General features: G+C 44.0%; 1 protein-coding gene across 1 annotated transcript; it reads right to left on the bottom strand.

Moving 5' to 3' along the window:
- Positions 1 to 13035: 13035 nt before the first annotated feature.
- LOC118568848 (CD209 antigen-like protein C) lies at positions 13036 to 15821 on the bottom strand. The gene is made up of 8 exons (XM_036166338.1): positions 15762 to 15821; positions 15547 to 15627; positions 15353 to 15436; positions 14887 to 14949; positions 14523 to 14597; positions 14129 to 14280; positions 13605 to 13717; positions 13036 to 13245 (listed from the first exon to the last, which is right to left on the bottom strand). Exons 1-8 carry the CDS (start codon positions 15799 to 15801, stop codon positions 13104 to 13106), a joined length of 750 nt encoding a protein of 249 aa, XP_036022231.1. The 5' UTR covers positions 15802 to 15821; the 3' UTR covers positions 13036 to 13103.
- Positions 15822 to 16957: the final 1136 nt, after the last annotated feature.

The following is a 16957-nucleotide window of genomic DNA, read 5'->3' as shown; positions in this document are numbered from 1 at the left end:
TTGTTTTTTTACTGCTGAGTAGTACTATGTTGTGTATATGTGCCACATTTTCTTTATCCATTCTTTGGTTGAGAGGCATCTAGGTTGTTTCCAGGTTCTGGCTATCGTGAATAATGCTGCTATGAACATAGATGAACATGTGTCCTTGTGATATGATTGAACATTCCTTGGGTATATGCCCAAGAGTGGTATAGCTGGGTCTTGAGGTAGATTGATTCCCAATTTTCTGAGAAACTGCTGTACTGATTTCCATAGTGGCTGTATATGTTTGCACTCCCATCAATAGTGGAGGAGTGTTTCTCTTGCTCCACATCCTCTCCAACATAAGCTGTTATTAGTGTTTTTGATCTTAGCCATTCTGACAGGTGTAAGATGGTACCTCAGTGCTGTGGGATGTCTTTCTGTATACTGTGAATATGTGTTGCTCTGATTAGTTGATAAATAAAGCTGCATTGGCCTATGTCAAAGCAGCTTAGAGGCAGGCAGGAAATCCAAGCAGAGATACAGAGAGAAGAAAGAAGAGGAGGGGGAGACACCAGCACTGCCAGGAGAAGAAAGATGTAAAGATACTGGTAACCATGGTCACATGGCAACTTACAGATTTATAGAAATGGGTTAAGTTATAAGAGCTAGCTATCAAGAAGCCTAAGCCATAGACCATACTGTTTGTAAGTAAAATAAGCCTCTGTGTGTTTACTTGGGTCTGAGCAGCTGTGGGACCTGGCAGGACACAGGAAAACTTCTGATTACATCTCAGAGTTGTTTTGATTTGCATTTCCCTGATGACTAAGAATGTTGAGCACTTCCTTAAATGTCTTTCAGCCATTCGGGATTCTTCTGTTGAGAATTCCCTGTTTAGCTTTGTAGCCCATTTTTTAATTGGATTTTTAGGAATTTTGATGTCTAGTTTTTTGAGTTCTTTATATATTTTGGAGATCAGCCCTCTGTCAGATGTGAGGGTAGTGAAGATCTTTTCCCATTCTGTAGGTTGTCATTTTGTCTTATTGACCATGTCCTTTGCTCTACAAAAGCTCAGTTTCAAGAGCTCCATTTATTAATTATTGCTCTCAGTGTCTGTGCTACTGGTGTTATATTTAGGAAGTGGTCTCCTGTGCCAATGCATTCAAGACTACGTCCTACTTTATCTTCTATTAAGTTCAGTGTAACTGGATTAATATTGAGGTCTTTGATCCACCTGAACTTGAGTTTTGTGCATGGTAATAGATATGGATCTATTTGCAATCTTCTCTATGTTGACATCCAGTTATGCCAGCACCATTTGTTAAAGATACTTTATTTTTTCCATTGTATAGTTTTGGCTTCTTTGTCAAAAATCAGGTGTTCAAATGTGTGTGGATTAATGTTAGAGTCTTCCATTTGATTCCATTGGTCCACATGATTGTTGTTATGCCAGTACTAAGCTGTTTCTTTTTTTCTTTTCTTTTTTTTATTACTATAGCTCTATAATAGAGCTTGAAGTCAGGGGTTGTGATGCCTCCAGAAGTTGCTTTATTGTACAGGATTCTTTTAGCTATCTTGGGTTTTTTTGGTTTTCCATATGAAGTTGAGTATTGCTCTTCCCAAGTCTGTGAATAATTATGTTGTGATTTTGATGGGGGTTGCATTGAATCTGTAGATTGCTTTTGGTAAGATTGACATTTTTTATTATGGTAATCCTACCTATCCATGAGTGTGGGAGATCATTCCATTTTCTGATATCTTTGATTTCTTTCTTCAGAGACTTAAAGTTCTTATCATACAGGTCCTTCACTTGCTTAGTTAGAGTTATCCCAAGGTATTTTATATTATTTGTGGCTATTGTAAAGGGTGATGTTTCTCTGATTACTTTCTCAGTCAATTTGTCATTTGTATATAGGAGGGCTACTGATACTTTTGAGTTAATCTTGTATCCTGCCACATTACTGAAGGAGTTTATCAGCTGTAGGAGCTCCCTGGTAGAATTTTTGGGGTCACTTATGTATACTATCATATTGTCTGCAAATAGTGAAAATTTGACTTCTTCCTTTTCAATTTTGATCCCTTGAATATCCTTTTGTTGCCTTATTGCTCTAGCTAGAACTTCAAGTACTATATTGAATAAATATGTGGAGAGTGGACAGCCTTGTCTTGTTCCTGATTTTAGTGGAATTGCTTTGAGTTTCTCTCCATTTAATTTAATAGTGGCTGTTGGCTTTCTGTAAATTGCTTTTATTGTGTTTAGGTATGTTCCTTGCACTCTTGATCTCTCCAAGACCTTTATCATGAAGGGATGTTAGGATTTTGTCAAAGGCTTTTTCAGCATCCAATGAGATGATCATGTGTTTTTTTTTCTTTCAGTTTGTTTATATGGTGAATTACATTGACAGATTTTCATATGTTGAACCATCCTTGCATTCCTAGGATGAAGCCTACTTGGTCATGGTGAATAATTTTTTTATGTGTTCTTGGATTCAGTTTGCCAATATTTTATTGTGTATTTTTGCATCAATGTTCATGAGAGAGATTGGTCTATAATTCTCCTTCTTTGTTGCATCTTTGTGTGGTTTGGGTCTCAGGGTAACTGTAGCCTCATAAGAAGAGTTTGGTAAGGTTTCTTCTGTTTCTATTGTATGGAACAAATGTGAAGAGTATTGGAATTAGCTCTTCTTTGAAAATCTGGTAGAATTCTGTGCTTAAACTATGTAGTCTGGGCTTTTTTTCTTTTTTCTTTTTCTTATTGTGAGACTTTTAATGACTGTTTCTATTTCCTTAGTGGTTATTGGTCTACTTAAATAGTTTATTTGGTCTTGATTTAACTTTGGTATGTAGTACCTATCCATACAATTATCCATTTATTTCAGGTTTTCCAATTTTGTGGAGTACAGATGTTTGAAGTATGACCTGATGATTCTCTGGATTTCCTCATTGTCTGTTGTTATGTCTCCCTTTTCATTTCTGATTTTGTTAATTTGGATGCTGTCTCTCTGCCTTTTGGTTAGTTTGGATAAGGACTTATCTATCTTGTTGATTTTTTCAAAGAACCAACTCTTTGTTTTGTTGATTCTTTGTATTGTTCTCTTTGTTTCTATTTCATTGAATTCAGGCCTCAATTTGATTATTTCCTGGTGTCTATTCCTCCTGGGTGAGTTTGCTTCTTTTTGTTCTAGAGCTTTCAGGTGTGGTGTTAAGTTGCTAGTGTGAGATTTTTCTATCTTCTTTATGTGGGCATTTAGTGCTATGAATATTTCTCTTAGCACTGCTTTCATAGTGTCCCATAAGTTTGGGTATGTTGTACTTTCATTTTCATTAAATTCTAGGAAATCTTTAATTTCTTTCTTGACCCATTGATGATTCATTTGGGCATTATTCAGTTTCTATGAGATTGTAGGCTTTCTGTAATTTTTGTTGTTGTTGAAATCTGACTTTAAGCCATGGTGGTCTGATAAAATACAGGAGGTTATTCCAATTTTCTTTATATCTTTTGAGATTTGCTTTGTGACTGAGTATGTGGTTGATTTTAGAAAAGGTTCCATGGCATGCTGAGAAGAAGGTATATTCTTTTGTGTTAGGGTGGAATGTTCTGTAGATATCTATTAAGTCCATTTGAGTCATAACATCTGCTAGTTCCCTTATTTCTCTGTTAAGTGTCTGGCAGACCTGTCCAGTGGGGATTGTGGGGTGTTGAATTCCCCCACTACTAGTATGTGAGGTTTGATGTGTGATTTAAGCTTTATGATTTGGGGCATAAATGTTCAGAATTGAGACTTCATCTTGGTGGATTTTTCCTGTGATAAATATGTAATGTCCTTCCCAATCTGTTTTGATTGATTTTAGTTTGAAGTCTATCTTGCTAGATATTAGGATGGCTACACCAGCTTGCTTCTTAAGTCCATTTGGTTGGAAAGTCTGTTCCCAGTCTTTTGCTCTGAGGTAGTATCTGTCTTTGAAGTTGAGGTGTGTTTCTTGTACGCAGCAGGATGGATCCTGTTTTCATATACATTTTGTTAGCCTTTGTCTTTTTATAGGTGAATTGAGTTCATTGATGTTAAGGAATATTAATGACCAGTGAATATTAATTCCTGTTATTTATTGGTTGTAGTCTTGTGTGTTTCCCTTCTTTGGTATTTGTTAGTGTGGGAATATCTGCTGCCTATGTTTTCATGGGTGCATCTAACTTCCTTAGGTTGGATTTTTCCTTCTACTGCTTTCTGCAGGGCTGGATTTATGGATAGGTATTGTTTAAATCTGGTGTTGTCATGGAATGTTTTGTTTACTCTGTCTATGGCAATTGAGAATTTTGCTGGGTATAATAGTCTGGTTTGGCATCCATGGTCTCTTAGTGTATGCATAATGTCTGTCCAGGACCTCCTGGCTTTCAGAGTCTCTATTGAAAAGTCAGGTGTTATTCTGATGGGTCTGCCTTTATATGTTACTTGGCCTTTTTCCTTTGCAGCTCTTAATATTTTTTCATTATTCTGTATGTTTAGTGGTTTGATTATTATGTTGCGAGGGGACTTTTTTTTTGGGGGGGGTCCAGTCTATTTGGTGTTCTGTAAGCTTCTTGTATCTTTATAGGCATTTCCTTCCTTAGGTTGTAAAAGTTTTCTTCTATAATTTTGTTGAATATATTCTCTGTGCCTTTGAGCTGGTATTCTTCTCCTTCTTCTATCCCTATTATTCTTAGGTTTGGTCTTTTCATGGTATTGCAGATTTCCTAGGCATTTTGTGGTATGACTTGTTGGCTTTAATGTTTTCTTTGACTGACGAATCTATTTCCTCTATTATATCTTCATTGTCTGAGATTCTCTCTTCATCTCTTACATTCTGTTGGTTATGCTTGCATCTGAAGTTCCTGTTCGTTTACTCAGATTTTCCATTTCCAGAATTCCCTCAGTGTGTCTTCTTTATTGCCTCTATTTTGGTTTTCAAGTCTTGAATTGTTTTTTCCTTGGTTTTCTTGACTTTCTTTAATGGATTTATTGATTGCTTTCAATTTTTTGTTTGTCTTTTCCTCAATTTCTTTAAGGGAATTTTTCATTTCCTCTTTAAAGGCCTTTATCATCTCCTTAAAGTCATTTTTAAGGTCGATTTTTGTGCTTCTTCCACGTTGGGATGTTAAGGTCTTGTTGATGTAGACCTACTAGGTTCTGGTGGTGCCATAGTGCTCTTTATGTTGTTGAATGCATTTTTTCATAACCTGAATAAGTATCTACTCCCATAAGGACAAAGTGTTGTCCTTTCCACAGAGGAAGCGGTCCAATGTAGTCAACCTGCCACCAGGTCACTGGCTGGTCACCCTGGGGAATGGTGCCATATCTAGGGCTCAGTGTTGGTTTCTGTTGTTGGCAGATCTGGCACTCAGAAGTAGCTGGAGCCAGGTCAGTCTTGGTAAATGGAAGTCCATGTTGTTGAGCCCATGTGTAACCCCATCTCTGCCACCACAGCCACTTTGTTCATGGGCCCAATGGGCAATGACAGGAATGGCTGGGGAAAGAGGCTGGCTCTTCACACAAGAGTCATCCCATTTACTTGATTATTGAACTCCTCCTCAGCTAAAGTAACACATATCTTCATATCATTTGTCTTTTTGGAGAGATTTATCCACATACTTCTTCCCCAGATTTTTTTCTCACCAATTTTCGAATCAAATTCTTTCCAAGTCCCTAATCATCTACCCAATCCATTGGCTACAGCCCATGAATCTGAACAATTGCACATCTGGCCATATCTCTTTCCAAACAGAATGCATGACCATGTGTACTGCCCGAAGTTCTGCCCACTGTGAAGATTTTCCTTCTCAGGTCTTTGAGAGTTGTCCCAGAAAGGGGTTCTAATACTGCAGCTGTCCACCTCTGGGTGGTGCCTGCATAATGTACAGAACCATCAGTAATCCAGGCCCCAGGCTTCTCTTCCTTATCAATCAATCAATCATAGGGAGTACCCCATGAAACTATAGGTGCATGCTTGGTAGTACATGGCATTGGAATGAGAGTAGAAACCATAGGCATTTGGGCAACTTCTTCATGTAACTTGCCTTCAGGACCTGCTCAGGTCCAGTCACACAAATGCCATTTCCATTTGATAGTAGACTGCTGCTGTGCATGCCCTACTTTATGATTTGGTGGTCAGATAACACCCAGCTCATGATAGGCAGCTCAGGTTGCATGGTAACTTGGTGGCCCATTGCCAAATATTCAGTTTCCACTAGGGCCCAATAGCAGGCCAAGAGCTGTTTTCTTTTTTCAAAGGAAGAATAGTTGTCTGAAGATGATGATAGAGTTTGGCTCCAAAATCCCAAAAGTCTCATCTGTGATTCACCTATGGAGGCCTTCCAAAGGCTCCAAACAGCATCCCTATCTGCCACTGCCACCTCAAGTACCATAGAGTCTGCTGGATCATGTGGTCCAACTGGCAGAGAAGCCTGCACAGCATCCTGGACCTGTTGCAGAGCCTTCCCCTGTTCCAGGCCCCACCCAAAGCTAGCAGCTTTCCAAGTCACTTGGTATCTGGCCTGAAGTAACCACACTCAAGTGAGGATTGCACTGTTTCCAGAATACAAGTCCTGCATGCTGTGAATATATGTTGCTATTTTTGATTGATAAATAAAACACCAATTGGCCAGTAGCTAGGCAGGAAGTATAGGATAAGCAGGACAAGCAGAGAGAAGAGAGGCTGGGGGGTGGAAGCCAGGGGAGGGGGGAAGGAGGGATGCTAGCCTGCTGTTCAGGGAGCAGCATGTAAAGGCAGCAGGTAGAGCCACGGAACATGTGGCGACATATAGATTAACAGAAATGGGTTAATTTAAGATAGAAGAACTAGATAACAAGAAGCCTGCCATGGCCATACAGTTTGTAAGCAATATAAGTCTCTGTGTGTTTACTTGGTTGGGTCTGAGCGGCTGCGGGACTGACAGGTAAGAGAGATTTGTCCTGACTATGGGCCAGGCAAGACTGGAGAAAACTTCAGCTACATCATGACCAAAAGCAAGTTGGGGAGGAAAGCTTTTATTTGGCTTACAATTCCACATTGTAGTTCATCATTAAAGGGAGTTAGGATAGAAAGTCAAACAGGGCAGGAACCTGAAGGCAAGAGCTGATGTGGAGGACAAGGAGGAGTGCTGTTTGTAGCTGGAGACCTTCTCTCCAGCCCCCGCCAAGCCCTGTTAGTCCAACAACCCATTTATAAAATAAACACACAGACATTTATATTATTTAAACTGCTTGGCCATTAGCTCAGGCCTACCATTGTCTAGCTCTTACTCTTATATTTAGCCCATTTCTATTAATCTATACTTTGCCATGAGGCTCGTGGCTTACCAGTACCTTACATCTTTCTTGTCATGGTGGCGGCTGGTGGTGTTTCTCCCCACCCAGCCTTTCATTTCTCCCCATTCTCCTCCTCCTTATCCCGCCTACCCTATCCTTCCTGCCTGGCTACTGGCCAATCAGCACTTTATTTATTTTAACCAATCAGAGCAACGCATTTGACATACAGAACATCCCACAGCACTTCCCCTTTTCTTTTTTCAAAAAGCAAGGTTTTAATTTTTATGTAGTAAAATTTCAGATAACAAAACAATTATCAAGCAAGAATTACAGTTACAATATTAAAGAAGGTATCCTATCTATCTTATATTTGTGAATCTAAGGTTTTATATCTAACTTACCTTTTATCATAACTGAGGAAATTATAACTATCTAGTCTTCAACCACATCAAAGACCCCAGAAGGATATAATATTACCTGAGAACTGGGAGAAGGATGTAAGCAACTTTTGGGAGTCTTTTAGGATAGAGACAGCTGGCAGCCTGGACAGTCACCTAATGTTCGTTTGTAAAGTTGGGGCACAGGGCTGGAGTCTCTTGGTCACATTTTTTAGTGTCCTGTAGAATGTCTGGCAGTTTCCTCTACGAAGCAGGAACCTGAAGGACCATTTTGTCAAGCAAAGTTCAGTGGTCACCTTTCTATGGGTCCTGCATGTCCAGTTGATCAAGTAGTCCAGGCAAGAACAGTTTCTTGCCCAAATGGCTATTTTTTGCCAAGGTGAAGATAAACTCCATATGAAGTGTCTTTGATGCCCATCCTCCTCTCTGAAGTAAATCGGTGCTGCCAGGAATCGGTGCTGCCAGGAGCAGACATGTCTCACTGTCCAGAAAGTCTAAATTTAAAAAATATTTTAAATGCCATATTCTTTAGGTCTTTGAAGTATTTGAAGATTACCTATCTATCTGAAATATCTCTGTGTATACCTAGAAGACTTAACTAACATGGCTATGAGTATGATTATCATAGATGACTAATTATTAATCTATTTTTAATTATTCGTTACAATTTAAAATGAGCTATACAAACATAATACCTTAAAAAAGAGTAGACATATACACACAGTATAACAAAATTAACTTTAAGTTTGTATCAATAGACTAAAATCTATACCAATGTAAAACATTTTAAACAAGTTGTTGCTCTTTAAAAGTAAGTTCCTTAATCTCCCCTTTCATCCTATTACATCTATATCATATCCCCTTTTCTTCTTTAGAAAGAGATCACATTTATAATCAACCCAATTTAAATAAAAATATTGGTTTTGGTTTTTCTCTGTCCCACACCAGAGGGCTTTTCTGATTTGGGACACAAGAATCTCTTAACCTTTTCTTTTTTTTTAAAGCAATATGTCTGGGTTTAGAGAAGGAGTGAGCCAATTCCATCTCCAAAGCCAGCTTGATAATTTTGGGAAATTGGGCGTAGTTTCTCTTACTACTTCCTGCAGGAGGGGGGCGCTGTATCTTATGGGGACATAAAGAAAATTTTAGATTATGGAGTAGTCTGTGAGGGTGAACCTCTGAGCCAGTTGCCTTGAAAGCATTCTGGATGTTGGATCATCTGGGCAATGTTGTCATTGGAGACCTTTCAGGGGATCTTGGCTGATCAAACCTGATGTATCTTAATCTGGAACAAATCCACAGCCTCTTGCTTTCTGTGGAAACAAAAGCAGAGACTCTTTTCCAAAGCAACATATCCTTATATCCAAATTTTGAAGTCAAGGTACCTTTAAAATTTACATATTTGTTTAATTTAACAGCTTTTACGATCAAATCTTTTTCTGTAGTTAAAAATCCCAAAGACAACATAATCCAGATTCTCTGTGTAATATCCATCTTTGTAAGACTGAATCACCACTGTGGCTGCTATCTCCGATCATCTTAGCTTCCCAAAGTGGCGGTGGTACAGTTTATCACCAGTTCTGAGTCTGGAGCCATGTGCACCATCAACTATCAGAAGCAGTTCTATCAAAGCAGCGCATAGCCCAGAAACCAATTTTTTTTTTTTTTTTTTTAAACTAGCAAAGGCTAAATCTACCATGCAGCAGAGTAAAGTGCCGCTTGTAGATTCCTCATTCCCGCCACACTGCAGGTCAGAGGCACACGCCAGGAACCCACCATAGTAGCTCAAACGGGCAGGCTGCCGCTAACTTGAGAGAGACAACTAGGAAGCTGTTTTTAGCTCCGTTTTAGAATCTTTTTTTTTCAGGTTTTAGGTGGAAACTCTTGCCAACAGTTTGGGCGCCAGCTTGCTGTAGAACCACTTCTGTTACCAAAATATCTGTATTAGTCAGGGTTCTTTAGAGAACAAGAACTTAATAGAATGAATCTTTCTCTCTGTCACTCTGTCTCTGTCTCTCTCTCTGAACTTGTTAGTAAGGCAAGAGTAAGCAGGCAAATAGCGGAATCACTTCCTTCTTCCATGTTTTTATATAGGCTTCCAGAGGAAAGTATGGGCCAGATTAAAGGTGTGTCCTTCTGCCTCAAAATCCCGATCAAAGGAAAGTGTCTTCCTACCTCAAAGATCTGGCCTAGAGCGGATTCACCCACTTCAAACCAAGAAAACAGTCTCGCAGGTGTTCTCTCCATTTCTGCATTGTAGTTCATTCCAGATGCAGTCAAGTTGACAACCAAGAATAGCCGTCACCTTCTCTGAGAGTGCGTTCAGAGACGTTTAACTGAGGAGGGACGCCCTATTCTCAAGGCGTGTAGCACCATCCGAAGGACTGTACTGCAGCCCTGAATAAACCACCAGAAAGGAGAAAGCAAGCTGGGTGCTAGTGTACCCTTCTCTGTTTCCTGACTCCAAAGGCAAAGGAACCGGCTATGTGGCTATGCGTTCTTGATACCACGGGGGTGGGGTGGGGTGGGGGTGGGGGGCTGCATCCTCCAACAGTTTCAGCCAAAACAAATCCTTCATCTGCGTTTGTCACGTGGTTTGTTATAGCAAGGAGAGGAATAACACAGTGGCTGTCTTAGAGTTTCTACTGCTGTGGTGAACACCAGGACCAGCAGCTTAGGGAAGAAAGGGTTTATTTTAGTTTACACATCTAGATCACAGTCCCTTGTCAAGGTGGGAGCCTGGAGGCTGGAAATGAAGTGGAAGCCATGGAGGAACAGTGCCTGCTGGCTCGCTGGGCCTCCTTCTTACATACCCAGGACCATCTTTCTAGCAGTGGCACACTCGGCAACAGGCTGGGCGCCCACACCAGTCACAAGCTTACTTACCTATAGGCAAATCTTATGGAGGCATTTTTAAATCATGGGTCTCTCTTCTCAGATAACTCTAGCTGTGTCAAGTTGATAAAAATATCAACCAGGGCAAATGACCCTTTGTCAACCTGACACACAAACATGGTTACTGCTAAACCATAATGATTCCCTTTTTGTTTATCCTCAAGATCTCATATTAATATTAATGTTACATCATAAAATATTTCAGCTTTTATAATTCCAATTTTTTAAAAATTCAAGCAACTTTAAAAACTTTAAAAATTCAGCCTCGGGGTTGGGGATTTAGCTCAGTGGTAGAGCGCTTGCCTAGCAAGTGCAAGGCCCTGGGTTCGATCCTCAGCTCCGGAAAGAAAAAAAAAATCGGCCTCTTCCCTGGGTGGTGAAGGTGGCCCATGCTTTTAATCCCAGCATTTGGGAGGCAGAGGCAGGTGGATCTCTGTGAGTTTAGGGCCAGTCTGGTTTACAGAGCTGGTTCTAGGATAGTCAAAACTACACAGAGAAACCCTGTCTTGAAAAACAAAACAAAAAAATCCAGTCTCTTTAAGACACCCAAAGTCTCTTTAAAATTGCAAGGTTTGTCTAAAATATCCAAGGACTCTCTAAAATTGCATTTAAAAAAAAGATATCCAAGGTTCCATAACTGTAGGCTTCAGTACAATACAAAAGTTAAATTCTAACTTCAAAAGAAGCGGCAGCCAGTGAGGTTGGAGGTGCACAGGCCATCTGGCAAGTGCAGAGACAGGAGCGGTCCCTGAACAGGGACAGGCACTCTCTTTGGTCCTGAGGACAGTGAGGGAAGCCAGGCATCCCTGAGGTTAGAGGCAGCAGAGCAAACACACGCTTTGCATGATGTCTGGCGCCACCCAGAGGACGGAAGGAGAATTTTCCTCTGAGATGCTAAAAGCTTCCTTAGGTTTCAAGACACTAGAGGGGGGCTGAGCCTTTGTCATCACCAGGGAAAGGAGCCTTCCTGGCTGGGGTGACAGCAGGCTCTAGAGACAGCTTTCCTGGGTGATAAGTGCTGTGTGGGGCTCTTCTTCCCCTGGCCTGTAGTGCCAGCAGGGACTGAGAGGCTCAAAATGAGGGGAACCTAGATGACACTGGTGTGCCTCTTGGGACCTGTTGGGGAGGTGGAGGAAGCACAGGGTCACAGGCAGAAGGTCCAGCCAAGGCAACGGTGAGGAGGCCGGAAGTGTGGTCTGGGTTTTTACAGCCCGTGGCTGAAGCCACCTTGAGCTCTGGGTGGCTCTGTGGAGCCTGTGGGGAAACCCAGAGGGCTGATCATTTCCCTGACTCCTGACTAGTCCCACGGAAGTTTCTTTTGAGAGCAAAGGATGTGCCAAGCTCCAGAAACATCAGATGATGCCGTTGTGGCATTGTAGCCCACCAAGTCTGTGCGTGTTACAGTAGCCGCAAGAAACCTGGAAGAAATGTCTTTAAAATGTAAATGAAATCATAAGATTATCCAGGGGCATTTGGGGGGGTTGTGAATAAATAATTGTTCATGAATGAATGAAGAGAGAGAAACAGAGACATGTGGAGGTGGGAGAGATAGACACACCCACAGAGAAAATATGAGAATATGAATGGATATAAATGTACTCGGTAGATGTATAGTACCAACTCAAAAACGGTTTACAACTGATTCATCCAGGAAAAGCACTACCCGCCTCTAATCCCAGCACTCAGGAGGCAGAAGCAGGTGGATCTCTGTGAGTTCAAGGCCAGCCTGTGCTGTGGATATCGCTCTGTGTAAACAAAATTCTGATTGGCCAGTGGCCAGGCAGGAAGTATAGGTGGGACAAGAGAGAAGAGAATTCTGGGAGGTGGAAGGCTGGGGCGGGGAGACACCACCAGCCGCCGCCATGACAAGAAAGAGATAAGGTACTGGTAAGCCACAAGGCAAAGTACAGATGAATAGAAATGGGCTAAATATAAGAGTAAGAGCTAGACAATGGTAGGCCTGAGCTAATGGCCAAGCAGTTTAAATAATATAAATGTCTGTGTGTTTATTTCATAAGTGAGTTGTTGGACTAACAGGGCTTGGTGGCTCCTGGAGAGAAGCTCTCCAACTACAAGCCTGGTCTATATAAGTTCAAGGCCACCCAGGAGTACATAATGAGACTTTCACAAGCAAAAACATTACTTCACAACCCAAAAAGTTATTGTAGACACGAATATCTTAGTTAATATCAAACATTTCAAAGCTTTACTAATGAAGACAGTGTCCAGGAATAGGTAATCCACTGAATGGAACACATCAGACCATGTGTGAATTTAATTATTTTTTTGTTCTTTTTATTTAGTGCTGGGAATGGAACTCGGAGACCCACTCATGCTAAGCAAACTGCGTGCCATTGAGCCACACCCCAGATCCATGTGTGTGTGACTGGGAAGAGCAAGTGAGATCATCCACAGAAGAAGAGGGGAGAGCTGCAGGGGAGGTATCTCAGGGACTCTCTCAGGATCCTGAAGGACTCAGAGCAGGGACACTGGGGATGAACAAGGCGGCTGGAACTAGAGCAGAGTGCCCCTGAGATGTCTGCATACCCAGGGGAAGCACAGACCCTCAGTGACGAGGGCAGGGAGCCGAGGGCTGCTCACACACCCAGAAGTTGTTTGCGGTACATCTTTTGTCATTCCATTTATCTTCTGCCAGCTCCACGCAGTCCTCATCCCCGTCATTATTGGGCTCCCCCTCTTTCCAGAAGCTGCAAACATTATTAGTTATCAGAGGAGCCGTCATGCCCAGATCCCCACCCCATCTGCTGCAGAGGTACTGGATCTTCGGCTTTCGTGGACAAAGTCTGAGGACCAAGCCAGTGGACAGGAGTGCAGGGCAAGGCTTGGCAAAATGTGGGTTCTAACCGCACCTCCATGAGAATCATCCCAGCAAAGTGAAAATGTAGATTGTGGAGAATGGCCTTAGGCTCAAGGGACAGAATGCCCAGGGATGTGGGGTCCTGCATTTGAAGTAGCCATGGTGCTTTCCAATACCAAAGGCTGTGTTGGGGGGGGGGTGTCTATGTCCTGGCCTGCTGCCTCTGGGCCATGGATTTTGAGTGTTCACCTGAGTCTGAGTGGGGTGTCATCCACCCACTGCCAGAAGCCTTCACGTCTGTGATCGCTGAGGCCAATCCAGGTGAGTTCCTTCCTTCTGGTGTGCCAGTATTTGAGGAAGAGCTGAATGGAGGTGGGAGTCATAAGGACACCTCCATCATCCATCCATAACTTCCCTGCCTCCCATCCAAGCCGTTCTGCTCCCAAGCCTAGGGCTGTTAGTCCAGTTGTGTGGACTGGCTGGTGAAGGCATGCCATGGGTGCAGGTCAAAGTGCACACGTGTGGAATATGTTCACTTACATCTCAGCTCAGAGGTGTGTCCCAGGAGGGTCACTCGATGTTTCAAAGCTCCTCTGACTCCCTTCATACCTAACCCACCTCTCATGTGTTCTTCCCCTACAGGACCTCCCCACTCCAGTGTGCCTCCTCCTTCAGGAAGCCCCCTCTGACTGCATCTCCTCCATGTCCCACAGCCTCCCATCTGGAATCCAATGCCTAGGACAAAGTGGTAGGATTGTTGTGGCCCCACTCACCTGCTCTTCAACACTGTTGATAATCACCAGGTGGGCTCCAAGATCCTGGCAGGAGGAGGCTGAGGCTTCCCAGCTGCCCAGAGTCCTGGAGAAGAGGTAGCAGCTTCCCTGGAAGAGCTCCCAGTCCCAGGGGCAGGGCCGGCACAGGCCAGCTGAAGAGTAAGCAGTGCAGTGGGGACATATGAGCTCAGGGCCTGGGTTCTCTTCACCCTCTGCCTTGGGCCTTAGAGCCCAGGGCTGGGGCTTCTATTTCAGCTACCAATCCAGTGTTCCCAAAACCCGGACCACAATCCCTGTGCTCTATCCCACCTGCCTCGGTGGAAGCCCAGAAGGCAGATGCCACCCCCTCTGATGACCCCTCAGCTCCCTCCTAACTCAGGCCCTGGAGCCTCACCCAGCGAGACATTGATCTGAGTCAGCTGATGCTGGATCTGCTCCAGGCTGTGTGTCTGCGCAGGAGGAACAGCAACTACAAGAAGAGATTTGCAACAATTAAGCACCAACTGTGTGCCTGGTGCAGAGCTAGACCCACAAGATCACTGTTGGTGGTCACAGTGACCCCAGGAGCCCATTTCACAGGCCAGGACACTGAGGCTCAGACCCTACCCTGTTAGTCCCAACACTGCCAGGACACAGGACCTGACACAGGTCCATGGCCTCCCACGTCCTGCCACACCCCCAGCATGCCTGTGCCCATGCTTGCCCACCTCACACAGCCTCAGGGTCCTCTCCCCCTCAGGGCCCCAGGTGACCCTCACCCAAGCTGGAGCTCCCCTGCTGATCTGGGGTCTGTCCCTGTGGGTATGCACGAATCCTGGAAACTGCAAGAGAGAAGGAAGGGCACACCCACACCTCTATGAGCACTGATGGTCCCTGGCTGTGCCAAGTTCAGCTCCAAGGGAAGATGGGCCCCATTTCAGAGAGGGACAGTCCGCTGTCCCCGTCACACATGAATTGAGGGCTGTGTGGCTTAGATGTCCCAGCTCGGATGAATTTGGGAGCTAGGCAAAAACCATCCCAGAGGGAAAATCTAAAAGCTCAGTCAGTGTCCCATGCTGGAGTTCAACAAGTTTTATAGTTTAACAAGTGCAAAAATGAAATACTAAACAAAGTTTAAAAAAAAAAAACAGACAAAACTCCCCCAGAAACAAACAAACAAAACACAAAATAACCTAAAAGGATCCCGAATTCCAGTTCCCCTTCCCCAGCCCTGCCCTGACTTACCTTGAACCAGGATGGCCAACATCAGCACAAAGAGGCCCAGAGAGATGAGAAGCAGGAGAAGCCAGGGCACTCGGGTCAGACATTCTGCAGGATGGGCAGATGGGCACAGCTGAGGTCTCAGGGGCAGATCCTGCCCTGCTGTGTTCATTCTGCAGAAGACCCCCGACACCTCTGCCCCTGAGTCACCCCAGTACCTGGCATGCTCTTGGAGCTGCAAATGAGACCCTCAGGGTTGTTCTCAGCAAATCCCTGGCCTCCAAATGTGACCTCCTCCTCTGAATGGGACAGAACACAGCAGCTGACCTCCAGAGCTCGGCCACCTCCCCCACCCCAAGCTGGAGGTCATGCACATATCACCCTGGATCCTGGACCCAGCCCACTGATGGTACCCAGATGTGCCCAGCCTCACCATGGTTCTTTGGCTGCTGGGTCTCTGGCTCTCCTGCCATCTTCTGCTTGTCTTGACTCCCCCTCTGCACCTCCTCTCTGCCCTGGGATTTATATAACCCCATGGCCTTCTGGGGCACCCCCTGTGAAGTCCATTCTTCTCTGACTCAGGAGGAAAAAAAGGGAACAGGATGGGGACATCCTCACCCCGGAAAAGTGTGGGGAGAGAGGCATTGCTTGACTCAGCTAGAAGGTGGGAGCCTGGGCTAGGAGCTGTGCTGTATAATTTGATGCCAATGTCCTTGTTCAAGCCACATCCAGTACTGGCACTTGGTTTTCTCAGCTGTGCAATGGAACAGTGAGGGGTTGGAGATGTAGCTGAGTAGGAAGAGTGCTTGCCTGGCATGCACAAGGCCCTCAGCACTGCAGAAACTGGGTGTGGTAGTGTGTAATGCTCATTCCAGAACGTGTGAGGTAGAGACAGAAGGATCAGAATTTCAAGGTTATCATTGGCTACATAGAAAGTTAGAAATGTCTGAGGCTAAGAGGAGGAGGAGAAGTAGAAGATGAAAAGGAGGAGGAAGAATAAGAACAATCCATGAATTGTCAGGACGAGGTTTAATCTAGTGCTCAAGTAAAACATCATGGAGACTTTCAGACTTGGGATTTACAGACATTGAGCTGGAGAGATGGCTCAGTGGATACAGTGCTTGCTATGCAAGCTTGAGGATCTGAGTTCGAATCCCTGGAACCCATGGGAAAAAATCCAACCCTAGCACTCTACAGTGAGGTGGGAGGTAGAGACAGGAGAATCCCTGAAGACTTGCTTATCAGCTAGCTTGGGAGTCAGCAGCAGGGATGGAGGAGAAAGCTTGCCTCAAAGAATGTGGAAGCTGAGGAGTGCTCCTGAGGTATGCCTTTGACATCTAGACATTCACCACAGCACACAAGTGCCTGCACTCCAATGGGGGGGTTGTAGAGAGCTGAGCACAGCCACTCCCATAAGATGGCGCCGGCTTCCGCCCCCACCTTCCCGATGGTGAGTGCTCTCGGGAGTAAACAACTCCATATTTGGCTTGGTCCTAGGATCTGGCTGGCTTCCGTGAACCTGGACCTATCTGCAGTGCCCACGTGGCAGGCTGGGGTTGGCCACCCAGGGGCTATTTAGGTGGTGGGCGGGCTTTCCCCCGGGGTCAGAAGATTGTTCAAGGTTCCTGA

The sequence above is a fragment of the Onychomys torridus genome, chromosome 17 (genome assembly GCF_903995425.1).
Source record: "Onychomys torridus chromosome 17, mOncTor1.1, whole genome shotgun sequence".
NCBI lineage: Eukaryota > Metazoa > Chordata > Mammalia > Rodentia > Cricetidae > Onychomys > Onychomys torridus.
The sequence above is the reverse complement of the archived record's forward strand: the minus strand, read 5'-3'. Positions and strand labels throughout refer to the sequence as shown.